Below are 25,227 nucleotides of genomic sequence, written 5' to 3'. Positions count from 1 at the left end.
GGACCGGGCACCCAAGGGCCGTCTTCATCGATTCCAACAAGAGGTTCATGCGAGTTGTGCTTGACCGTCCGTCGCCTGTCAACTTTCCCTAGTCCGACCGACGCTCTTCATTCTCGCTTGCAGGGGGACCTGGCATCTCATCACGCCAAAAAGTCTCGCAGACTCGCACTCCCCTTTGTCCCAGCTCGATCCATCCCTACCGAGCGGGCGACCACCACCAGCCGACCACCCTAAAGTTCCAACGCTCTTCCCTCGAAAAAGTCCGTCTTGACTCTAGGTTGCTCCTAGCTCGCGACGTCCGCCCCTCCCCTTCCGTTGCTTGTGGCCCGAGTCGATCCATTTACGTTCTTGGTCTGGCTGCCAACCCAAGCCCGCGATACCCCCGGCCGTATAGCTAGACTCAAGCTGGGAGACACATATTGCCCGTCCCACACGAAACATTAACTTATCATGCTAAGCCGTCACGCCGCCGCCTCCACACCCGACTCCCCGATGTCTTTCCCACGCCCAACCAAGTCCTCTGGAATGGACAAGACTCAAACTCTACGCCGTGCACATGGGCCTGAGAGCGTTGATCCAGAAGACGATCCTGCTTCCCCAAGCGCTACCCCCGGTGCTGCCTTAAACACCAACCCGCCTGTCCAGCCCGAGCCGTGTCGCATTAGCTCGTCTGGAGCCGATCGAAGCTTTCCTCGACTACACTCTGGTCACCAGAGACAGCATTCAGTACCAAACTTCCCTTCTACCAGCAAATCCGTCCCACAAGTCACCTTCTCGCCATCCCTTGAGCGAGGGTCTGGCCGCCCCTTGTCGGTCAATATGCCTCTCACGGGAGACAGCAGGAAGCCTTCAGATGCCACTCGAGGAGGCATACTGAGCGGCTGGCTAGGTGGATCCCCCAACAATACAGAGGAAGCCAAGACGAACGACGATACGATAGAGGGGACGCCTACAAACAGGCTACGCAGAAGACAAACCGGTTCAACGGAGACAACACCCAAAGGAGTTTCGCCAAGTACATCACGGTTCGCCTTCTTCAGCTCGCCCTTCTCCAAGAACACACCAACACAAGTCAGCCCACAGCAGGATGAAGAGTTATTGTCTATGAACATCCAGGAAGCGCTCTTCCCTCCTACCTCTCCGACTCACAGAGACGCCTTCTCGCCTGCGGCCTTCAAAAACCTAGAGGCTACGGCCGTTGGCCTGTTAACAAAGTTCCAAACCGCCTATCAAAGGCAAAATGCCGCCTTGATAGAACTACGAGTCGAAAAGGACGCTCAAAACGAAGAAAACGATGAAGCGGACACACGGATCCAACACCTCAAAGTCCAACTTGAAAACATGGCAACCAAGGTGGCCGAGCAGGAACAGTCGATGCAACAGCTTATGACCGAATTGAACGCGGAGAAGAAGGCCAGGCAAGAGGAGAGGGCGATGCGTGAAAGGAATCGTCCGGTTTCCGAGGGATCGTCAATATCCGAAGATCTCGGCGCCGAAGAGGACCAGGCCAGGAGAAAGTGGAGAAAGAGCGCGGGATTCGACACGGACGAGGAGAGCGTCGAGGACGCCAGCGTTTTCTCGAGGTCACGAAGTCCTACCACCGCCGCACCCAGCGTGTTCGAGGGCAGTATATCGGAGGCATCAGCAACCCCATCAAAGTCCAATTCGCTCGGCCCTCCGAGAACCTCACGGCCGCCGCCGACATCGAAACCGTCACCACAGCAGGCAAGCGTCTTCCAGAAACTTATGAGAGGGGTTACAGGCGACACTGCGAAAGAGGAGGGAGGCGTGGCATCGTGTTCGAACTGCCGCGGGCAGGACCAGCGGGCCGCGTGGGATACGGTCAGTCTGCTGAAAGACGAGAACCGTGGATTGAAGCATCGTGTTGAGGAGCTGGAGTCGTGTGTCGACAGTGCATTGGACGTCGTCAACGGGCTTAGACTTGACTGACTGTGTCGTCATGTGTGATCTGCATACCCCCAACCGCGCGAGCTATCCTCCGCGGCATGACTGGCGTTTCCTGGGGTTCATATTCTCTTCTTCATGAGTTAGGAGTTTCTTTGGACATGATGGGACAAACCGATACCAATGAGCTGGCATTGTTGAAATCTTTGAGAGCGGACATGGGGGCATATACCTCGTCACTGGCAGACGATTTGGTAGAGAATGAAAGAAATCTGTCTGGCTACTGCAATATTTCCTCGTTGTGACATCCACGCATCCTTAGTGACATGTTTGGGTAAGACCGAATCGAATCTATGGGAGTAATAGGGTTGTGTCGAGACGGAAAAAATGTAAGCACCTAATCTCAGATTGGGAGGCTGACATTGAGGAGGGAGAAGGCCAAGGAAGCTTGGACGGGTAAGAGAGAGGGAGGTGAGAATTATGAGATGATGGGTGGAAACGGGTGTCTGTGCCAAGAGGACGTGGTCTTGGGAGGGCAGAGTGGTGATTTCTATTATTTTTCTAGGCTTTTCTGTGGCGATTTGTCGTGATTCACTAGGAGAATGCAAGTCAAGCATGTGTTCATGGCTGATGGTTGAGATTCTAAGGTCCGTAGCCTGCTCATCTCTTCCTTTCGTAAATACGTTTTGGCCCGCTGTGTGGATCTGGGGATGGGCCGCTTCTGGCAACAGTGTCAGACTGGACTCCTTTTATATGGTCTGCTTCAGTCATGTTTTGATGTTCAGTCTATTTCGTATACCATATGATCATTACGTATAGAGGTATTCGCAAATGGCGAGCTTTCCTGAGTACCTGTGTACGTAGTGTAGATTCAGCAACAAAACATCGTATGATCAATGCCCTAAATCGTGATGCCGTTGCCCGCGTATAGCTAGAAGGAACTGTCTGTCGTGCCACAGGACAATTGGCGACAGCTTGCTGATCAGAGAATAGGGGAAAGTAAGTGGTGGTAGCCCGTTTCCATGCGCCTATTCAGCTTGCCCGTCGACTTTGGAGGGGCAAGCGGCTATACAGACAAGAAGAGCAACCACGGTCAATACCACAGTTACCAGTGAGACCAATGGGGCCTTTCAGAATCGGACTTTGCGTATTCGTCAGGCTTTCTCCTTCTCATCGACCTGACGGTTGGAGTCGGCAGCGGGCAACGCTCTGACATATCCACAGTTAGCCACCGGCATCAAAGCCAGGCTGTTGTTCACAACACTCTTGAGAGTCACACGATATCTTGAAAGCGGAAAACAAAATTCGTCCTCATCTAAATCCTTCCAGCGAGCCGGTCTGCCGGTTCGAGAGGTACATGTACAGCGGAGTATTCCCCTTCTCCGTCTCCCCCACAACCAATCCATTCGACAATCTAGTGGTGGTCCTTTCCGTGGGCGTCGCCGTGGTGGTGGTCGTCGGTCAAGAAGAAGTACTCGTAGGCGCAGTAGCCCGCAAAGGCGACGGTCGCGATGCCGAGGCCGGGGAAGGATCCCTTGAACCGGTTGAATCGCGTGAAGGGGCCCTTGTATCTCCAGGACTCTCTGTAGTCTCCATGGTCAGCGGGTGTCGCGGTGTTCGTCGGGGGCTTCGTGCTCAAGTGTCACTCACGCTCTCTCCCAAGGGTCGTATCTGGGCTGGCCGGCCGCCTCCTTGAAGGCTCTCATGTCGAAGCCGGTGATGTTGGGCTTCTGGCCGCGGGTGGCCGCCATCGCTAACCTGGTGTCAAATGGGCGTCAGCAGTCTGCTCTCCATCTCACAATATCAATTGAGCGCTTTGGAGACCAATTACCTCGTTGGCTGCATAATTGCTGTGTGAATGTCGTCTTGCCGTACAACAATGGACTCTTTGGTGGTGGTCAGTCGAGTTGGGGCGAAGCTGATTGGAGATCTTTGAGATGTTGTCGGCGGAAAGTACCGTGGTACGTACCAGGCGGGCTCTGGTCTCGCACAGACCACCCCTCGTCCTCCACGGTCGGTCAACCAGAGCAAGCCTTCGGGCCTCATCCACACATTCTGTCCAAATCCGAGATAACCAGACGTTCTCCCCAGCGCTTTAGCTCCGCACGAACCCAGAACGACGATCAGCATCACTCAGCAAGCATCACTCGACGCGACGACTTATCCCCTCTCGAAATTATCGCCCTTCTCGTACATTCAAAACGAGCCAATCCGACCATCAGCGGGGAAGAACAAAGGTGCTTCTGTACTGCCAACCACCTCGTCCCTCACTCGCATCTCCAGACGCAAATGCAGGGCCGTGGACCGTCCACAACCCCTCAGAACCCAACGCGACCTTGCCCGACGACACGGTGAACTTTCGATTTCAGTGTACGAACCTCTCGAGAGGCATAGTCTGTTATGCCGCCACAGCTACCTAGGTTCCCTGGCGGGCCCAATACCATATCGCCATACCACCAACAGTTCCCCTCCCACGCCCAAGGCCACGGCCCGAATCATGGACCCCCTCTAGGAGCAAACCCTTCCTACATCAACAACGCCGCTCAGATGAACGCCTTCTCTTCGAACGGAAACGTCCTCGGTGGTACTCCCGGTCTGAACGGCGGCTTCCCCCTCGGCGCCGACACCGGTCTCGGAAGCCATGCTGCGCGGATGGGTTTTGCGCACGCGGCCAGCTTGCAACAACAGCAGCAGCACGGGCAGCAGCAACATAACTTTGGGCTCGATCATGGCGCGGCGCCGGCGCGGACGACGCAGAACAAGGGTAGAATAAGGGAGGTGTGGAAACACAACCTTCACGAGGAGATGGCGGTACTACGGGAGCTCGTCGACAAGTACCCGTACATTGCTATGGTTAGCAGATATGCTAGGTGTTTTAGATGATGGATTGAGGCTGACAGGACACATCACAGGACACGGAATTCCCAGGCGTCGTGTCACGGCCAATGGGCTCTTTCAGAGGAAAGAGTGACTACCACTACCAATGTCTGCGCACCAACGTCGACATGCTCAAGGTCATCCAGATCGGACTGACGCTTTTCAACGAGGATGGCGAGACGCCGCCAGCAAGACCAAACTCGCAGCAAGACATTGAGCTGAGTGCTGCTCAACGGAGAGCAGCATCGCAAGGGCCGTTCCCGTATGCATGGCAGTTCAACTTCAAGTTCTCCGTTAAGGACGACATGTACAACGAGAAGTCGATCGAATCATTATCGAGTGCCGGAATTGACTTTGCGTCTCTCGAGAGAGACGGCATCGACCCTCACGAATTCGCCTCCCTTCTCATCCCATCCGGTCTGGTATGCTTCGACAACGTGAAGTGGATCTCCTTCCACGGAGGCTACGACTTTGGCTACCTTACCAAGCTGCTGACATGCAACGACCTCCCCAACGACGAATCGGATTTTGATCAAGTCATGAAGCTGTATTTTCCGTCGGCCTACGACGTCAAGCACCTGATGAAGCACGCCATTCGACTTCACAACTCTGGGCTCCTTACCCCCAGCGATCCTAGCAGCGCCGATATCCTCCAGAAGTTTGAGCACAAGTCTGGCCTCGAGAATATCGCCGACTCCCTCAAGATCAAGCGCGTGGGCAATGCGCATCAGGCCGGCTCAGACTCTCTGCTTACGGGCAAGGTCTTTTTCCAGATGCGCGACAAGATCTTTAATGGGGAGATTCCAGAAGAGCATGTGGGCAAGGTCTGGGGCTTGGGTATTCCGGAGCTCCTGGTGTTGGAGAGATTGCCGTTCGGTAACAACGGTGGCAACCAAGATTCGGCGCAAAATCAGGGCCCCAATGGTCAGCACAATGGAGGGCCGAGTACGCCCAATACCGGTAGTGTCGGTCTCGCGAGCACGCCTGCCGCGCAAGCACACAACACCAATGGCATCTCCATGGGACCAATGACCCCAGGCGGGGGAGGCGGGGTCTTTGGCAACTTTGCCTTTGGGGGCGCCAGATAAGCTTTCACGTCTCTTCGACTCCTGACTGGGGTTTGCGTGGGCAAAGAAGTCATATGACGCACGTTGGACTTCTTTTGGGCGGGCTGGCCATGGTGACTTGCTACCCGAGGGGGTCTAATGTAGACGCTGGCTTTTGGTTTTGCATACTTTGTCTATACATTCGGAAGCGTGGAAGAGGTCGCTCCCCTGCATCCCTCTGCCTTATTCTTTCAGTGGAAAAGCTCATAGTCGCTGGGAGTAAAAAGCTCGTTCTTCACGACAAAAAAGATTTATTCTATTTCAATGTTTTTTTTCTTCCTTCTCCGGTCTGTTTATGCGGTGATTGCGTTCTGGAGTTGGGATTGGGGGAAGGGGTTTCCCTCTTGGTTCCAGCATCACATCCCGTAAGGTAGGACGGCGGCGGCGGCACAACGGGTCGGGTTTGGGCTTTTTCATCTGGATGACGGTTGGGTGGATAAGGGATCGGGATTTGACTACAAATTTCCCAGTACGCCTCAGTTGGGAGTCGGCGGGGGTCGCGAAAAGGAGCAGAAAAAGGAATTGGTGTCTAGGCGGCAACGGAGGAGGGAGCGCCTGAGGCGGAAGGGATTGTCGAAGTAAGAGAGTACGAGCGCATGAAAACTTTACTCTTTACACATGTATTGATATTGTGAATATCCTGGATTAGGGAGGCAACCGGGGGAAACGACTGGAATTCAAATGCAAGTTTAGTTGTTTATAGTTTTTGCTGGAGGGCTTTGAAAGTGATTGTTTGCACAAAATTGAGTTGACTTCAAGGGGTTTGTAGTGACTTTTGTAGTCTATCGAGGACCTTTTCTGTTCGCGATGAGTTTCGACCAGGCGGGTTGATGACGGGATGGTAACTCGATGACTGTCCTGTAAGTCTGCGAGACAAGGTCCCTCAAAAGTGTTGATCTACCTCCGTCGATAACCTCACTGGAGATATTACCATCCGTACGAGACGTAGTCTGCGTATCTTGAGCTACTTCCAACAGGGTGAGAGTATTGAGCGTCTTTAGTGACCTACCTAAGCGTGCTGAGATACTTGAAGCCGCCTTCCCACCGCGCCTTTACTGCTTCGCGCAGGTGTACATGGAAACAGACGTTTATTCTTTTACTATGAACTCGGTAGGTTGATGGTAAATGAGAGAGAAACCCTGGCAAGTCTTAAATACAGCCATACTCATGTACCAGATATCCTACGTAGGTTGGAGTAGGTCGTTTGACTGAGAATGGGGAACTAAGAACGATGCGTATAGGCCGTACTTGCGTAAGTTGATGCTGAAATCTGACAACTTGCCATTCTCAAAGCTTTGGTTCTTGTTCGTGTTCATGAAAGTAAGGGATCTCATATCATTTTAACCCTGGCTGTTGTGAACGATTGCCAAAACTGATAAAGAAAGCAATTATCACAACTTGATGCTGATATGCCTCGTTCAAGTTGCTCTCAGGATGTATTATTTGGGCGTAGCAGAGCAATTTGGCTTTGAAGCAGCTTGCCTCCAGGAAGCGAAGTAGCACTGAGATTGTTCCCTGTCTCTTAGATGTCAACCACCTTGCAATGCCGAATTGTTTCTGGGATTAGTCTGTCGAGCGGCATAATCATAGTTCCCAATGCCAAGAGGGAGACCGGCATTATAGAATAGACATTAACACCTCAAAGTTTGAACTCGATGTTGAAAGACACATTGAATGAAACCAACGAAAACACAGAGCTTCAAACCGTGGCTTCTAAGAATACTTCCCCCTTTCGATAGCAGGGAAGGGAGCTTGATCCGAAGTACGATCCCGCGCCTAGAACGGCTGCTTCAGGAGGAAAAGCGGATCTGCCGGCAGCGACGACTGGGACCCGGAAGGTCTTCATCAGTTAAACTGGAGCGAAGAACACAAGGTGGACACCTGCGAGTGTAGTGCAGATGACGTAAACCCGCTCGTTTGCGGACCTTCCAACACCCCGGGTCCGTGCACATGACCTGGTCCTCGTCGATTGTAGTCTGATCCCCTGTGTCAAAACATTCCTATCCGCAGAGGGTGCGCATGCGCTTTCTTGGAGAGTCTTCCGGAAGCCTACAGATGTTCCCCCGTCTTCCGGCGCGCATTACGAAGCCTTCCTACCCAACGAAATTCTTTTTTTTCCTACCACAACGAAAGGAATACAACATCTGCGACGACAACCTTCGAAAGATCGATACAAGTTGGAAACGCAGCGCCTCATGGATGCTGTCTCGACCACGACACAATGTTCCACATCGTGAGCGCCTCGTCGCCGGTGCCATCGGAAATCTTTGCGCTCCTTGCGCTCCTCGTCATTTCCGTCATCGTCCTACTGATTCTGCGCCATTTCCTACCCTTGCGAACAACTCCCGCATTCTACCTGGTTCCAATCTTCTTCGCATTATGGCTGCCCGCGTGCATGGTACTTCTCGTTCCGATCGATTTGGCCTCCAGCGCTAGGACCGACGATGAGGCCACGCGCGGTATCTGGCTCCCCCAGCGATTGCTGCTGGTGTCGTGGAGAATTACTTACTGGCTCACTTTTGCCTTGACATGGTGCGTGGCTCGCCGTAGTTGTTCCCCTTGGCCATTTTGCTAAACATTCGTTACAGGTTCATCCTCCCCATCCTTGGCGAATACTCCGACTCCGGCTACCGCGAACCGCAAGACTGTCTCAAGTACTCACTCCGTCAAAATGCGCAATACCATGCGATGGTATTCGGATCTGCTGCCATCGGGCTCACGTACCTTTTCGCCAGATACGGCGTCGGCGCTTTCGAGTTCAAAGCCTCCTTCATGGCACTCGCATATTTCTACGGCTTAGTTTTCGCGATATACCTCATGGGACACGGCTTGGTCTCTGTGCCCCGGCGACTGCTTCGGTACGCATCTATTAGCGGCAGACTGCGTCGACTACAGATTCGTGCACCAAAATTATACGAAAAGATGGAGGATTCCCTGCTGAACCTGGAGGATGTCGAATTACAAGTATCGGAGCTCGGCCGTCGGAAGACTGGCAGTGCAGTTAAATTTAGCGAGTGGATCGACGAGCTCGTTGAAAGCGCCAATATGCCCGAATCTCAGCCTCGCACCGTTGTTGGCGACACGCGCGCCCTGCCAACCGTTATCACGGAGAAGTTCATGGCGGACTTGTCTAGGAAGCTGATGCGAGCCCGCCACACACGGTCCCGTTACGTGAACGAGTGGAACGATTTGTTGAAGGATGCCTCTGACACGCAAGCAATACTCGACTCCGCCGCCTCCAAGAAGCTGACGTTTGCCGCCCCTTCACCACACGCTGGGTTCTGGGATCGAATCACCGTCCACACGCCGTACTCCAGATATATTTACTACTACCATTTTGAGCCTTATGCCTGCATCGCCTTGGGCGTGTTCCTGGCAGCTGCTTCGGTTCTCATCATCTGGTCGGAGCTGGTCAAGGCCGCGTTCCCTCAGCTGTCCGTCATCCGTCTAACCGTTGTCCATCACTGGGTCGGAGAAAAGGGCCAAGTTGGTTTCGCTGGACAACTTATCTCGGTTCTCTGGCTACTCTACATGTGTGCGGCTACGTTTATCACCATGACGGAGGTGAAGACTTGGCGCGGGCGTGCGCTCGTGAAGCGCAATACGGCTTATGAATCAGCATTCTGGTATTCCGGACAAGTTGCGAAGCTCAGTGTTCCTCTGTCATACAACTTTATGACCTTCCTATCTGGCGAAATCTACAAGAAGACCCGATTCTATGGCTTCCTCGGGACGCTGGTCAACTTTACCCCATTGGGCCGCTGGGCAGACTACCTTTTCCCCGTTTTTGTACTGCTCCCAGTGGCGGCCACTCTATTTGGCTTGTACGGGAAGGTCAAGCGCATGTTTGGCTTTGGCGGCGAATTCATCGATGATGATGACGAGAACGGCGATGGACGAGTCTTTGGCACAGGGTCATGGAGGGAAGGTCGCGATCTCATTGAGCGCGAGCTGGGCGGCAATTCTGCCTTGCGTCGTCGTGAAGAGGCTTTCGCTAGGCTGGAGTCGGGTGGGAGATCCGCCCCTGTCCTGACGATTCCTGGCGGACGCAACGGCCTCGCCTCCTCTCCAGCAAGGTCTCCTGTGCGGGCCACTACTAACCGCCAATCGGGCCAATCGTCCCGAAACAGGCCGTACCGTGATGAGCCAGAGGAGGACCAGAACTTTTTCGAGTCTCTGGGCCATCGGATGAAGAACACGATGGACACCTTTGAGCCCCCACAATGGTTCCAGGACATCAAGAAACCCAAGTGGATGGGTGGCGATGATGACGAGCCAGGCAGCGGTAGCGGCAGTGGTAACGGTGGCGGGGTTGAGTCTGACATTCGACGCTGGTTTGGCGGTGGCGGTAGTAGCGAAGGACGAGTCCGGCTGTGAATTCTCTTTTTCCCTTTGTTGCTTTTGAGTATCACCACGTTGCACGACATTTGGAGTCTCTACCAAGAGCTGGGGAGAACGCATCGTTAGGAGTTTTGGCTTCATCTTCCCACGCCTGGAGCTTTGGGACGTAGTCGTAACCAAACGCACCAAATTGGCAGGGGTAAATAGAATGGTTTAATAGCGGTGCGAGACCCAGCACCTGTTTATGAGATAGAATTACGTTCCATAGATTCCCCATACGAAATCAAAGTAATAGTCAAACATGTCATGTGTATTGCAATGAATATTCCGCATTCGGTGATCAGATTTCGAAAAGGATGATATAACGATGCTGAAGCCGACCTTGGCCGTGTCGTTAACTGATTGATATAAGCTCCCCGACGAAGCCGGCCCCACTGCGGCTTCGGCAGGAAGCCGGGGTACAGCAGTCGGATGCATTAGTGGATGTGCCGGTGGACCGTGCACAATCTGCCTGAACTGCGCGACGCACCTTTCGCCTTGGCTTTATTCTTCAACCCAACATCACCACATTACACAATGAGCAAACCAGGCTTATCGTTCGGCCTTAACTTAGGCAAGAAGCCCGGCGCATCCAAACCTGCGCCTGGAAAACGGAAGCCATTCGGCGCCACAGCGTTTGGCGGCGGCGACGACGACTCCGACAACGATGCACCCAACTCAGGAACCAAGATCGAGTCGTTAGACGAGCTAGGCGGTCTTGAAGTCGACTCCTCTTCCAGCAGACAAGACAGCGGAGGGAGGAAGAGCAAGCTCAAGAGCAAGAATGCCCTGCCGACACAACCGCCCGCGAGCAGAACCAAGAAGCAGGAGAGCGCCATGTTTGGCGACCTCTCGGGCTCGCTCACGTCCAAGAAACACGCCGAGGCGGCGGAGGAGCTCGACCCGAGCGTGTACGACTACGACGGCGTGTACGAATCGTTTAAGCCGCAGAAGAAGACGACCAAGGAAGACGTGGAGAGGAAGCCCAAGTACATGAAGAGCCTGCTCGCGGCGGCCGACGTGCGGAAACGGGATGCGCTGATTGCGGAGGAGAAGAAGATTGCGAGGGAGCGGGAGGCTGAGGGCGAAGAGTATGCGGATAAGGAAAAGTTTGTCACGGAGGCGTATAAGAAGCAGCAGGAGGAGAACCGGCGGATCGAAGAGGAGGAGAGGAGGCGGGAGGAGGAGGAGGCCAAGAAGAACAAGACGGGCGGCATGAGCGCTTTTTACAAGAATCTCTTGAACAAGGGCGAAGAGAGGCATGCCGAGGTTGTGAGAGCGGCCGAGGACAAGGCTAAGGCCGGTCCGGCGGTACAAGAAGAAGACGATACATCGAAAGAGAAGTCTGAGGCCGATGTGGCGCGGGAGATCAACCAGAGAGGCGGCGCCGTTGCCGTCAACGAAGACGGGCAGGTGGTGGACAAGCGACAGCTGCTCAGGGGCGGTCTCAACGTCGGGGCCAAGAAGGAAGCGCAGGTCAGGGAGGAGGCTGCGCGGCCGAGGGAGAGCAGGCCGGAGCGCAGCGCCGGCACAGGTTTCGTCGGCTCCGGCGGCAAAGGCGCGATGCGGGAGCGGCAGACGAGGATGCTCGAGGCGCAGTTGGAGGCTGCCCTTAAACGGTCCCGCGAGGAGGAGGACGCGGAGCGCGAAAAGGTCGAGCGGGTCACCAAGACGAGGAAGACGGAGGGGGAGATCTCGAGTGCCAAGGAGCGGTACCTGGCGAGAAAGCGCGAGGCGGAGGAGGCGAAGAAGAAGGGCCTGGCGGAGTAAACATTTCTACCTCTACAAGATACCCTGAGAAGCATACAACGGCTCGTTTCTCTATATGCATCTACGTTCTTCTTTCGGCGTAGCAGCATGTCTAGGCGTACCCCCCTTTCATTCGTTATGCTCTTTGATGCGGATCTTGTGTACATTTCGTTGATGTCCGATTCCCTGACGCAGTATGCTGCATCACTCCGCCATCGGGAGCTTTCCCTATTTCAGAAATCTCTTCCCTGACCTGAATGCCTTCATTGGACTTTACAAAGCCCCCTTTTCAGTATTGTTGTACAGTAATCGTACACGAACACATTCCCTAGTGTAGTTTCCTCATCATGCCAGAGTCGATTTAAAGGCTGGGGTTGCTGGACTCCTGCTTTATCCGTGCAATGTAGGCTTGGTTGACCTGGTTCCACGCCGACATGTACTTCTCCATGCACGAGGTCATGCAGGTCGTCTCGCCGCTGGACAGGGAGCTGCCGGGCTTGGGCACACACTTCTCAAAGCAGTTCTCTTGGAGTTTCTATTTGCAATTGCGTATTTAGCTCCCTGGTCTCTCGTAGAGGGCTTTCGGGAAGGCTGGGTGACTTACCTCAATGAGGACACGGGCGTTGGCCAGGTTTGCCTCCTGGAGGACCTGCTTCATGACGGCATTCTTGACAGTTGTGGACTCCATTTTTTCGTCTGATTTTCTCAAGTCTTTCGGTTTGACTGGGTATGAGTTGGAATAGGGAAAGGGAGAAAATTGCACTGGATTGACTAGAATAGTGACGTTCTTAACTGGCGATTGATGCGCCGAAACTGATCCCAAATGGCCGGCTAGCTTCGCATTGAAGCCGACTCTGGGAGAAAAAAAGTTGAAGTGGCTGGTGCTACAAGGCTGCTGTGGCGCAAGCGCAAAAGCCTGAGGCAGGGTTTCGATGTTCTGGCCTTCCTCTGGAAGTGACGCACCTCAGTGAGAAAAGCGGAAGCCCAGGGCCCACCCAATAGCGGTCGGAGGTGCGCTGTAGTTGGTGAATGGCAGGGTGCCTGGCCTGAAGCACACCTAGGCTCTAGCGTACAGCAGGGGTAGGAGCTCCAAAACGTGCTGACCCCAGGAATCAGGATCCATCAGCCAAAAAAAGAGGACAGCTAACGGCCTGAGAAGGGGACACACGAGCAAGCCAGCAAAACCCACCGGGCCACCACCACGACGACCACAACCCCCTTCGACACGTTTTGCCGAAACGACGACGACGACGCCCTCTCCGTCGCTGGACATTGCGGCTCTATCCATTTTGCACCACCTGGCGGTCCTTTCTCCTCCTTCGTTCGCGACGCGCATCACCGTCTAATTCCTTTTCTCTTTTGGGTTTCCTCTCTTCGTTTCGAGCTTTAAGCAACCTCAGCCATGTGGTTCAAGCAGTCCCTTTCGGCCCTGTGGCTGGCCGCAATCGCCTTGGGCACCGCAAAGGCGGATGATGGAGAAGTCAAGAGCATTGCGGTTCGTTCCAACATCTTGTCTCCCTTCAGCTGCAACACGAGTGTGCGCGCATGTTGTAGACAGAACGATGAAGCTGACTTTCTCTCGGTATCTCTGTTTAGCTCCGAACGCACTCCCTAAGCCAGGTTCGCGACTCCCGCGCTTTCCATGCGCCACCATAACCCCTGAATGCACTTTACTGAGACTATTCGCGATAGCCCTACCTCGATTCCGATATGGCAAGTCGGTGGTACGACTTTGGCGGAGACACAATCATCAGGACGGACTCGTACGTTTTACACCTACTCTTTCCCTATCGAATCGGCTTGGAGATATGTTTCTTTGTGGCAGAAAGAAAAGAGGGGAAAGAAACCGAAGGCTAAGGCATAGGAACACGATTGCAGCTACATCCGATTGACATCCGACCGCCCGTCGCAGACCGGCTGGCTCTTCTCGAGAGTGCCTCTGACAGCGACCAACTGGGAGATTGAGGTCGAGTTCAAGATTCACGGCAAGAACCAGCTCTACGGCGACGGCTTCGCCATGTGGATCACCAAGAACCGCGGCCAGGCGGGACCCGTCTTTGGCAGCCCTGACAACTTTGACGGCCTCGGCATCTTCTTCGACACATACAAGAACAACCGCCCCGGCACCGTCTTCCCCTACGTCATGGCCATGTTCGGCGACGGCAAGACCTCCTACGACAAGGACAACGATGGCAAGAACACGGAGCTCGCCGGCTGCTCCGCGCGCGGCATTCGCCACGCCAGTGTGCCCACCAAGGCCAAGGTCACATACTTCCAGGACAAGCTCCTCAAGCTGGAGCTGCAGTACAAGACCGAAGGCGACTGGACCCTCTGCTTCGAGACCAACGAGCCCCCTGCGATTCCCCAGATCGCCTACCTCGGCTTCAGCGCCGAGACGGGCGAGCTCAGCGACAACCACGACATCATCTCAGTGCAGGCCAAGAACCTCTACACGACGCAGACCGGCAAGGGGACCAGTAAGACGACCCCCGGCAGCGGCAAGGGCAAGAAGGGATCTTCCTCGATCAAGAAGGACAGCGGCAGCGGCGGCAGCTGGACGTGGACCTTCTTCAAGGTCTTCCTCTTCTTTGGCGTCCTCGGCGGCGGCTACGTCGGTTACACTGCCTGGAGAGCAAAGAACGACAAGAGACATCGTTTCTAAACAAGTGTTGTTGATGGTGGGGGAAAAAATATCAGAGGGGGAACCAGCCCGTCGGGATGGATGAAATCTTTTATTATTTTGAGGGAGAGAATGACAAAAAGGGGGGGCAAAGCAGCTATTGATCTGATCGGGAAAAGATGACTGATACCGTACATACCAACACTGCAACACACACAAAGTCATGACTTTTGCATGATGGGGAGGGGTTGAAGGCGGTGGAGGAGGGGGAAAGCAACCAACGTTTCCATGGTTACTATTTTCTCTCTCTGTCTCTCGTTTTTCTATCCCAAATCATGCTTCTCGCTTTACGAATAACTCAGTCCGAGATGAATTCAATTGTATTGTATGACGGTTGGCCGGTTGATGGTGGTTCACATATGAGGCCTGAGGAATGAATGACTATTAATTATTCCGACCGGAGTTTTTACCATCGGAATTATTGGCGGTATGTACTTATGTATGGGCGATCACTTATTGCCAGAAACCAAGCTAGATGTAATTTGGCAAAAGCTGCGGGAAGTTTTCACTTGACCCGGTCGCCGAAGAGCTCAAAGATTTATCTAAAGTCCAGACGACAAGGTCGGAATTCTACCGAGCTTGGAGATATAGTGTAAGGTGGGGGTGGGGGGACATGTCATGATGGCGCCAATATGTCAGACTGCAGTGCTTCATCCGGAGGATTACCTCAGAGGTGTAAGTTAAGGTAGCGAAAAAGTGGGTGGTGGTGTTGGGGGATATGCTGGTTATCGATTTCTCTGGAGTTGCATCCGAGGATAATTGCTCGAGGCCTGCTTTGGAAGTGACCGATACATCGGCTTGAACGGTATATTTGACCGTACGCCAAGGAACATCTGTGACCGTGTGTGAGATACGGCCAAGAGCGGTTTGTGTGTATTTGTATGCAAGGGTCTCGCAGACGTGGGGACGAAGCTGCTCGGAATTTGATACTTTGACATCAGTGAAGTAGGTAGTAAGGATGACAGAGTTGAGTGGCGCGTGTTTGATCTGCCTCCAGCTTTCGCGGCCGTTCCCGGCGAAAGGTATCCGTGGTTGGAGGGGTTTCCCATTGGAATGGGCGTTGTTGACCCGGGATCCGGGAAGGGGAATTGAGTGATAGGCCCGGGCTCGGATGGAAAGTTGGAACCGTACGAGAGAGACAGAACCGCTCTAGCTCATACTTATACTTATATGAACAAGTTCCTGCCTCCCGCCCCAGCGAGGCGCGAGCGTTCCTCAATTTTGGTTCAGTTGATTTGAGGTACTGTGGTGGCAGTGGTGATTAGGCAGGGAGACGAGACAAGGAAAGCAAAACATGTAGATGGAGGGGCTAATGAGTTCTAGATCTAGATCCGCCGAGTCCCAGATTCAAATGTTGCGCATGCCGACTTTGGGCGGGACAAGGAGTTATAAACTTCCTGAATGGTGATTGAGGTGGTATGTAAGCGGACAGGCTTTACTTGATTTGGACAGGAAAGAGAGTCTGTGTGATATTTGGAGTCATTGGACGGGGGGGTTCAAGTTGGTTAAGGTTTGGACAAGACAGGTGCCTGGGAACTGGGAAGGGGGGGATTTGTTTGAGAGGTTGAGTGACGGTAGCGGTGAGCAGTCGGCTTGTTACGTGTGTCAGTTTGGCGCGAATCGCGGGATTGGAGTTGAGGGCCTGAGAGGAATGCGGATGTGATTAGTGGTGGACGTGGGGGTGGTTCTTTGGGATCGATCGATGGCGAGTGCGGAAGGATTGGGAGGTAGTTGGTGAAGATGATGGGAACTTGAGAGGTGGAGACGAATTGGAATCAAATGTCAATCCATCGAGGCTCGCAGTTTGACAGCAATTGGGGCAGGACGATGGTAGTAGAGGCAGGTGTGCCTGGATTGGCGGCTGGCCAAGGTAAGGTGAAATGGAAGGTACCTTGCGTCTGACCCTTTCCCACTATTTCAGGTGAGGTCGTCGGCAACGGCACGTCACTGGTCCTTCAATTCGCCTCGAGTGAGGGGTCATTCGCTCTAGCTACATACCTTACCTGGCAGCTGCTCTGGCCGGATGGGGGTAAATGACACCAAACTGAAGGCAAGAGCTCCATGGCAGAATATCACCCCGCCTTCCTTGGACATGTACCTCCCGAGAGGTACCTACCTTTACTGCAGCATCTGAGGTAGGAACTTCAGCTTAGGTAATATATGTATGTACAGCGCCCTGTGGCATACATCAGATAGGTACCCGACGGGCACTGGCACTTAGGTAGACTTCCGCACTCGTCCAAAGCACAGAGATTGGTGAGAGAGAGAGGTCAGGTATCCGGTGTTGCTGGGTAGAGTTGCTCGCTCGATTCAGGTTGGAATCCAGTCTCAATGTCGGTCCAATGTCGAGCGTGCTGGCCAGCCCCGGCAGCTTGTCTCTGTTTGCTGCCACTACGACCCCGTCGAGATTCAGGTTGGGTTACTCGGCCTGCCCCTACCCCACCTCTACTGGGCTTGTTGCTCGATTGCTGCGGTGCGCCTTGCTCGATCTTGGTGGGGGAGAGGCGAGACTCACCATTTGCACTTTGTACCTTGTCCGTGGCATCAGGGCAAGAACAGCATGTACCAGTCGACGACTTTCAACTGTTATCTCTCTATCTCTCTCTCTATCTCTCTTGGCCAAATGAAACTGACGTGAACAATCCTCGGATATACGGGTACAGAGATGGAGAAACCAAGGACAGCTCAGACAGACCAGACAGATAGCTAGACATACACACATGCCATGTTGGATGCCCCGCGTTCAACCGAGTCCAAGATCAGCTCTTATGCATGCACGCTGCCTCCCGCTTGTCTCTCTCAGTGTCTCTCTTCCCTTCCTATTGTAACCCAGCCAGGCCTTTTGCACAATGTACCTATGCCACTCTGGCTATGGGGTATGGACTGAACTGGGAACAGGATCAGCCGTCCTTTCCAGCTTGTTCTCGACCCTCTCTGGGCTCGTAGAGTGCTGCCCTCGGCTGTGCCATCTCGATACCGATTGGACGGTGCCGTACTCGGCCTGCCAATGATTACGATGCTCTTCCCTGCCCACGCCGTTCCCGTCTAAACGCGGGCGTCAACCAGACTGAACCACTTCCGCCTCCGCTCACCTACTGCGTATGTGTAGGTACTTTCACGTCCACCTTCACGGCCGCCGCCAGCAGAAGCTCAACCTTACCTTACCTTCCCACTTATGTATTCGTAGTATGTAGGTAGCATACCTACCTTACCTTGCCTTACTCACTCCCCCTCCGGCATCCGTACGCAGCAGCTTGCAGTAGCTCTTTGCTCTTCCCAATTAACTCTTTTGCTACTACATCATCATCGACCTCAGCTTCCACTGGCTGCCCTTCTCCTCCCTCTTTCTCTCTTTCTCTTCTCTTCCCTTCCTTGTCCCCCTCTCTCTCTCTACCTCTACCCACCTTATCCTCTGTCCCTGTGGTTCCCTCATCCCTCAATCCTAGCTTCCCTCGAAACGCCCAAAAACACCATCATTCAATCGAGCTTCTTGGTGACCCCAATACAACCCAATTGATCACTACGAGCCGTCGTTTAATCTTTTGGGTCCCATCTTGTCTCCATTTATCGGTGCGCGCAACGACTCAGTCACCACTTGCTCCGCTCACCCATTCGCCCAGACGAAGCAAGAGATCCCGCACCTTGCTCACTCATCCAGCGGGCCCTTGTCCCCGAAACCCTCAGACGCGGACGCAGACGCAGCCGCCGCCGCTATCATTCGAGCCCATTCATTTGTCACTTCCGACCAGGGAAAAAGCAACAACGAACGACCTGACCAGCACCTGCTCGCACCAAGACCAAGCAAGACCAGATCCCACATCAGACCAGGCCGGATACATCCCACATTGCCAGGCCCTGCCTTCTCACACCTTGCCTTGCCTCTTGAGTCTTGAGTCTTGAGTCTTGTCACCTTTCCACAAGTTACGACGCAACCAGACCCCTGGAAGAAGAAGCAGTGTGCCAGCTTGAATCATCCATCTGTTCGTCTCCCCGCCCTTCCCCCTCCATTCCAGCTGTCTCCAACAATTCCTCCTCAAATCCGCCCTCTTTGATTCCTCCTTTGTTGTTGTGGCTACACGACACTACACTACACTCACTTCTCTCACAACCTCTATCCCTGGACCTGTGCCGCCTTGTCCCGCCCTTTGACCCTGCACTCGGTTGCTTCATTGGTTAAGCTTCCCATCTGCGGCGTAAACTTACACACTACTTTTTGGGTGCAGCCTCCCAGAAAGCTCCCGATTTTCTCGCTTTTAAGTCGGCCAAATACCAATTACGATTGCCATTCCGTGGTCAACTGAATTGGGACGGGTTTGCTTTACCTGCGTGCTTGCTCCCTGCTCGTAGTACCTGACTTTGAAGGACTCTCAGAATTGTACGTTTCTTCCCCTTGAATCGAATGCTGTTAGAGCTTTCCCGCTCTTCCCTTCCATCCCGGTTTACCTTTTTCCCCTTGATCGAAAAGTATGCGCCAAACCTGGCCCCATTGTTCCTAACGACAATAGGCGCAGCTTTTCCACTTGTACTTGAAAGCGTACCTTAGCAGGACAGAAGCAAAAGCACAGCTTTCCCCGCGCTCCTCTTTCGGCCAATTCACTGCTCACCTCACACCCCCAAAAAAGGACACGACCAGCGCAACCGGGCTGCCCCTTGGAGCGACGAATCACTTTGCGGCCGTTCCTCCCCCATCATCCAACTGCAAACGTCGTGGGCCCTTGACCTGCGCTTCTACGCCATTTCCTCACGGGGCACGCAGCCCTTCGTCCTTTCCCCGACTTTCATATGCCTACCCTCGGGTTTCTCAAGAAAAAGCGGACGAGGGAGGGTAATCAAGACTCTCAAGGCTCTAGTCTACCCACCAGCCCGGTAACGCCTACCTCCTCCAAGCCTTTCGACAGTTCCATCTCGACTACCTTATCGTCTCTCTCCTCAAACTCCCAGCCGCCTTCCCTGCCTGCACTGAAGCAGCAGGAAGATTTGGATTTGACCTCGTCTTCCGACGGGGCCAAGCAGCAGCAGATGTATCCTGTCACTGTCCACCCGCCCAACCAGTCGGGCTCTCACCAGCCGCACTACAATCAACAAGGTGGATCGCAACAGAACCTCCCAAGCATCAACAACCTAATCAATCCGACTCAGCATGACGGCTCGAACAACGGACATACCTCCAACAACAATTACCTAGCCCAGCCGACCCAACCCTCCCAACCGAACCCGAGCCCCGGAAGCGATCCCGCGCGACTTCAACAGCAGCAAGCTCAGTCGATGCTACACCCGCCCCAGCCGCCACAACATCAGCAGCAGCAGCAACAGCAACAGCAGAGCCATCAGCAGCAGCAACAACAGCAGCAGCAGCAGCACGGCATGCCACAACAGGTCTCGGACCAGCAGGTCCGTCAGACCAAGGGGAAATATACGTTGACCGACTTTGACATCTTGCGAACGTTGGGAACTGGTAGTTTCGGAAGAGTGCACCTGGTGCAGTCCAAGCACAACCAGCGCTTCTATGCCGTCAAGGTGCTGAAGAAGGCGCAGGTCGTCAAGATGAAGCAGGTCGAACACACCAATGACGAGAGGAAGATGTTGGGCGAGGTCAAACACCCGTTCCTAATCACGCTATGGGGCACATTCCAGGACTCGAAAAACTTGTACATGGTGATGGACTTTGTTGAAGGTGGTGAGCTGTTTTCGCTGCTGAGAAAGTCCGGGGTAAGTTGCAATCTTAATTGATTTTTATTCCTGCTGGCCCGAGCTAACCCAGCTTTCCACAGCGCTTTCCTAACCCTGTTGCGAAATTCTACGCCGCCGAAGTCACGTTAGCGCTCGAGTATATGCACTCGAGGAACATCATCTACAGAGATCTCAAGCCAGAGAACCTGCTGCTCGACCGGCATGGACACCTTAAGATAACAGATTTTGGTTTCGCCAAGCGAGTGCCGGACAAGACATGGACGCTTTGTGGTACTCCAGACTATCTGGCCCCCGAGGTAGTCTCGAACAAGGGCTACAACAAATCCGTAGATTGGTAAGGTGGACTTTTCATAAAAAGTTGCAGTTCTTTCACAATTGCTAACCCCCAGGTCTTAGGTGGTCTCTGGGAATCTTGATATACGAGATGCTGTGCGGATACACACCGTTCTGGGACAGCGGGTCGCCAATGAAGATTTACGAAAATATCCTCAAGGGCAAGGTGAAATACCCTGCCTATATCAACCCGGATGCGCAGGATCTGTTGGAGAAGCTGATCACAGCGGATCTCACCAAGCGGTTGGGTAACCTGTACGCTGGTCCAAACGATGTCAAGAACCACCCGTGGTTCACCGAGGTCACATGGGACAGGCTGGCTCGCAAGGACATTGATGCGCCGTACACTCCCCCGGTCAAGGCAGGCGCTGGTGATGCCAGCCAGTTTGACAGATACCCCGAGGATCCCGAACGATACGGTTCAGCCGGACACGACGAGTGAGTTCTCTTTTCGAGCTTGTGAGATGTGACCTTTGCTAACGCTATGCTCCAGATATGGCCATCTTTTTACCGACTTCTAATGTCTCGCCTGAGTACGAGTTGAGCTGCCAGCAAAGGTGGACTTGTGGGCCTCGGTCTACGAGCAGTGTTTGAATAGTATATGATACCTGGTAGAAGAATCCAGAGTCTCGATAGGGATGTCTGCAGTGCTTTGGGCGCCCGGTCGACGGTTTGGAAAACAAAAAAGGTAAGGATAGCAACGAAAGGGGGGGGGGGGGCATTGGGTTGAAGGCTCGAACGGTCCTGGAAAGATGGCAAAGCGCAAGAAGAGCAGACTTGTCACCGTATCACTTGGTTATATCAATACCTAACAACGATTATATTCCAATTGGCCTGGCGGCAGAGCCTTCGATTTCTAAGGTGTCGCGGTACTACCCATGGAGGCCGCCGGTCGCAATCCTTGGCAAATGAGATGGGCCTAGACGGAGATATCCAGGGCGGCGAGGTGGAGATTGGCCAGAAATGTGCAAAAGTGCATAAGATTTCCGGTCTACAAACCTCGACATTCGCGATGCCTTTCGGGTAAGCGGAAGCTTTTGCTGCAGCATCGTGCATACTGATCTGCGTTTCTGCATTCCCGTTGAATGTGCGTGATGCTGCAGTTATCAATGTTTGGTTCAGTTGGGCGTGTGGGTAAGAATTGGCGATCTTGAGGACGTACTTTGCAGCGTGGCAGCTCTATGAAGTCGCCCACCTCCCCCCACGCTTTGGGTGAGCTAAGCGTCCAAACAAGCTCCAATGGGCCCCTTATCCGGGCCTATTAATGCAGAGAGAAACAGCGGTTCGTTCTGGCGGTGACAGAGTGGAGGTGCGGGGATTGGGGCAGGGGCCGCGGGACGAAAGTGTCGTCGGGTCGGCTCCATCGCTCAGGGGACCTTAGCACTAGCCCAGTCCTGATTCTGATGTTCAGAGAGGGCCTAGAGGCTTCAAGCTTTGGTGGGTGATATGAGGAAACCCGCCCAAATCACCGAAATCTTACCTTTGGCCCTTGTTACCATGCGCTGTCAAGCTGTGGCAAGGTGAGTGTATCCAGTGAGCGATTTCACCGGGGGGTTCGAGGTTGTGGTATCCGTACGGATGCTGTAAACTTGACCAATTACAAGGCGGGTTACTTTGGAGTGCAGATTGTTGCATGGGCCGGACTGGACCTGGCCCCGAAAAAGACCACCACCGCTGCTGCTCTCTTGCTGCAGACATGGTGCAAAGTCACGGGGCTGGACGCGGCTTATGAAAGGAGCCCGGTCTGGAGCCATGAACTCAACCTCAGGAGCCTGCAGACCTCTTTTTTTTTTTTCCCTTTTCGCTTTCTGAGAGTAGCCTTGCTGTTGACTTGTCTTTTCCCCCCTCATCCCGTGGAATAATTGCACTGAAGCGTGGCTGGGTAACGGCTCAACTGGTTCAACTGGTTCAAGATGGACGACTACATGTTCCGCGAACATGTCAGCAAGTGCCGCCAAGTCTCGGAGGCAACACACTATGTCGAGATTCTCAACTACTCGGTGAGTTGCCAATCATGCGCCCATCCAACGAGGAAAACAACAGGATGGGGGGCCTCGGGCACAGCTGTGACATTCATGGTCGTAGACTAACTCAATTGATAGGACCCTTTTTACAATTCGTGCGAGGAGCATCCCTTGACCATGGATGAGTTTGATAACTTCTTGCATCGCCGGGTATGGACGGAAACCGTGTAATTGTTGCTCACGCTCAGTGAGATTGAGCTTCGTGAGAGCTGTTTATCACTAACACTGTAAATCTGACAGGGCGCTTTTGAGCCACCGAAGCTGAAGGAGGGCGTCAAACTGCTCAATGGCATTCGATTGGTGTCCGCAATTCCCCATCCACCCATCTTGCTCACATTAGAGCTTCAAATTGACCCATCCCAGGCTTCAAAAAAATGCCAAGCACAAGGACACGTTTACGCCTCACACCATCTCCTTCACTGCGGATGCATACCAATCCATGGTCCGGGCTATGCGACTGCCCTTCAGAGCCATCGAGGGTACCAGCGTCGTCGGCCCCTTTTTCTGGTGCGCCTATGACCAGGACGATGAGGATCCCACTTTGCGTTGGTGTTGTCCTTTCCCCATTGAGTCGAGAGAGTAACACCAATCAACTAATGCCGCTATCCAGAAATCATTTTCCGCAAGTCCGACGTCCGGAAAAAGGGCAAGACGCGCGGGTGGGAGCTCATGCTCTCCCACTGCTTCAGCAGCGGCATCACGTCGGGCTACGTCAAGGGCACCCCAAGCTCCGACATTGTCGCCGCCATCCAGCACCTCACCTTTTGCGCCCAGCAGGCCGGCCACCCGATGCTCCTTCCCATCATCATCCTCTCGCACGACCTGTCGTCGACGACGGACCAGAAGCAGCGAGACGCGCGCGACTGGCTGCGCAAGCTGGAGCACGCCGTCAGCATGCGCAACGAGATTGAGGACGAGGAGGGGTACGTCAGCCAGGACGGGCACCTCGAGGTCGACGCCATCAGCCGCGATCTCGTCGAGTGCCATAGTCAAGTTCTCTGGAAGCGGCCACAGGCGTACCAGGCCATCGTCAAGGAGATTGATGCCGGGTTGGTCAAGTTCAAGGAGAAGGTGCCCAAGGAGCACGATACGCCGCTGATTGATAAGCTCCACCGGAGCATGGTGGCGCGGTTACAGTTTTACAGCTTGAAGTTGACGGGAATTGAGAATTATCAGGCGACGACGTTGGAGAGGTTGCATATCCAGCGTAGTGCGGTATGTTTGTATCGACACCCTACCCTGGCTCCCTGCCTACTTCTTTGGGAACCGGGAGCCGTTGGGATACGGTTGCTCTTCGAGGGGAATGCTGACGATCGAGACAGCTGTATAACCTGCTTTCCCAACGAGAGTCCAAGATTCAGTTCCAAATGGCTGGTGAGCAGCGACGACTTGCGCATGCGAGTAAGCGAGACAGCACGGCGATGAAGACGATTTCGCTACTCGGTGCCGTTTTCCTTCCCGGCACGTTTCTCGCGTCTGTTTTCAGCATGACGTTCTTCGACTTTGCCAAAGGTACGTAGTGTGGCCTTCTTGTAATAAAAACACAACAATCTCGACATAGGGGGGCTAGGTTGTTCCCGTCAAAAAGCATTTGTTGTTTGCTGACTGCCAGGGTAGACGCCGACCCCGTCATCTCGAAGGAGTTGTGGGTGTACTTCGCCATCACTGTGCCTCTGACGATTCTCATCGTCGGCGGGTGGATCGTGTTTGACAGGCGGCGCGAGAGCCAGTTCCGCGTTGAGGACGCCGACCTGGAGAAGAATATTGAGCACATGGAGGCGGATATCATGGCCATGATGAGGAAGCGGACGATGAGCAAGGCGAATACCTGGACTTCGGTCACGTCGCCCATACGGCCATGATGGGCGGTGGGCATGTCTCGTGGTGTCAATGTGAGAAAAGGGATTTGTGAGAGAGAGACGACTTTAACATTCTGAAGAGGTAAGTATATAGATGGTGGATGGATTTTGTGTAAACTATCGCTATCACGCCTTATGACCTGACGACGTTCATGAGCGAACCATGTTATAACAAAATTTGAGCGACATACATATACACATGTGTAATACTAGCATTAGTGAGCTGGCAATCGAGTGATTAGACGACATGTATCTCTGCACCACATGAATCTCAAAGATGAAGTGAGCCAGGATGAACGCGAGTCTGAGCACGAGTTTGGCCCACACCCCGAAGCCGGTGCGGCCCGTCCCTCATGGTTATGCTCGAACGGTTTTGAGCATAGTTGCAAGGCCTCGATCATAGAAATGGAGATTTCTCATGTAATTTCAATTAACATTGTAAATCGTTGTAACCTGTACTTGTCACTACGTTGAGTCTATAAGCACCAACTTGAGATTGGAGGTGGACGATACAGGGATAATGTTGCAGACGAAAAGAACCGGCACTAACAACAATGAGGGGTTCAACTTAGTAAGGTAATATGGCGGGGTTGACACTATCGATAAGAGGATGGGGGCAGGGG

The 25,227-nt window shown here is 53.6% G+C and overlaps 8 protein-coding genes across 8 annotated transcripts; 6 read left to right on the top strand and 2 right to left on the bottom strand.

Annotated features, from left to right (window-relative positions):
* Positions 1-450: 450 nt before the first annotated feature.
* CPAR01_15218 (uncharacterized protein) lies at positions 451-1,950 on the top strand (the record flags this gene model as incomplete). The annotated part of the gene is made up of 1 exon (XM_060499467.1): positions 451-1,950. One exon carries the CDS (start codon positions 451-453, stop codon positions 1,948-1,950), a length of 1,500 nt encoding a protein of 499 aa, XP_060341899.1.
* Positions 1,951-3,319: 1,369 nt separating this feature from the next.
* Positions 3,320-3,656, bottom strand: CPAR01_15217 (NADH-ubiquinone oxidoreductase B12 subunit family protein; the record flags this gene model as incomplete). The annotated part of the gene is made up of 2 exons (XM_060499466.1): positions 3,320-3,488; positions 3,556-3,656. 2 exons carry the CDS (start codon positions 3,654-3,656, stop codon positions 3,320-3,322), a joined length of 270 nt encoding a protein of 89 aa, XP_060341898.1.
* A 649-nt stretch (positions 3,657-4,305) lies between these two features.
* Positions 4,306-5,870, top strand: CPAR01_15216 (CAF1 family ribonuclease; the record flags this gene model as incomplete). The annotated part of the gene is made up of 2 exons (XM_060499465.1): positions 4,306-4,758; positions 4,818-5,870. The coding sequence occupies 2 exons, from the start codon at positions 4,306-4,308 to the stop codon at positions 5,868-5,870; spliced, it is 1,506 nt and encodes a 501-aa protein (XP_060341897.1).
* Positions 5,871-8,109: 2,239 nt separating this feature from the next.
* On the top strand, positions 8,110-10,265 carry CPAR01_15215 (LMBR1 domain-containing protein; the record flags this gene model as incomplete). Its single annotated transcript, XM_060499464.1, has 2 exons — positions 8,110-8,420; positions 8,477-10,265. 2 exons carry the CDS (start codon positions 8,110-8,112, stop codon positions 10,263-10,265), a joined length of 2,100 nt encoding a protein of 699 aa, XP_060341896.1.
* A 540-nt stretch (positions 10,266-10,805) lies between these two features.
* Positions 10,806-12,038, top strand: CPAR01_15214 (coiled-coil domain-containing protein 55; the record flags this gene model as incomplete). The annotated part of the gene is made up of 1 exon (XM_060499463.1): positions 10,806-12,038. One exon carries the CDS (start codon positions 10,806-10,808, stop codon positions 12,036-12,038), a length of 1,233 nt encoding a protein of 410 aa, XP_060341895.1.
* A 340-nt stretch (positions 12,039-12,378) lies between these two features.
* On the bottom strand, positions 12,379-12,705 carry CPAR01_15213 (mitochondrial import inner membrane translocase subunit TIM13; the record flags this gene model as incomplete). Its single annotated transcript, XM_060499462.1, has 2 exons — positions 12,379-12,552; positions 12,622-12,705. The coding sequence occupies 2 exons, from the start codon at positions 12,703-12,705 to the stop codon at positions 12,379-12,381; spliced, it is 258 nt and encodes an 85-aa protein (XP_060341894.1).
* A 714-nt stretch (positions 12,706-13,419) lies between these two features.
* On the top strand, positions 13,420-14,679 carry CPAR01_15212 (legume-like lectin family protein; the record flags this gene model as incomplete). Its single annotated transcript, XM_060499461.1, has 3 exons — positions 13,420-13,512; positions 13,710-13,780; positions 13,896-14,679. 3 exons carry the CDS (start codon positions 13,420-13,422, stop codon positions 14,677-14,679), a joined length of 948 nt encoding a protein of 315 aa, XP_060341893.1.
* A 7,955-nt stretch (positions 14,680-22,634) lies between these two features.
* On the top strand, positions 22,635-24,607 carry CPAR01_15211 (uncharacterized protein; the record flags this gene model as incomplete). The annotated part of the gene is made up of 7 exons (XM_060499460.1): positions 22,635-22,721; positions 22,824-22,895; positions 22,986-23,047; positions 23,109-23,290; positions 23,356-23,960; positions 24,068-24,257; positions 24,363-24,607. 7 exons carry the CDS (start codon positions 22,635-22,637, stop codon positions 24,605-24,607), a joined length of 1,443 nt encoding a protein of 480 aa, XP_060341892.1.
* Between the last annotated feature and the right edge of the window lie 620 nt (positions 24,608-25,227).

Source organism: Colletotrichum paranaense (assembly GCF_030867605.1).
Source record: "Colletotrichum paranaense strain IMI 384185 chromosome Unknown Scaffold_18.1, whole genome shotgun sequence".
Lineage (NCBI taxonomy): Eukaryota > Fungi > Ascomycota > Sordariomycetes > Glomerellales > Glomerellaceae > Colletotrichum > Colletotrichum paranaense.
The sequence above is the reverse complement of the archived record's forward strand: the minus strand, read 5'-3'. Positions and strand labels throughout refer to the sequence as shown.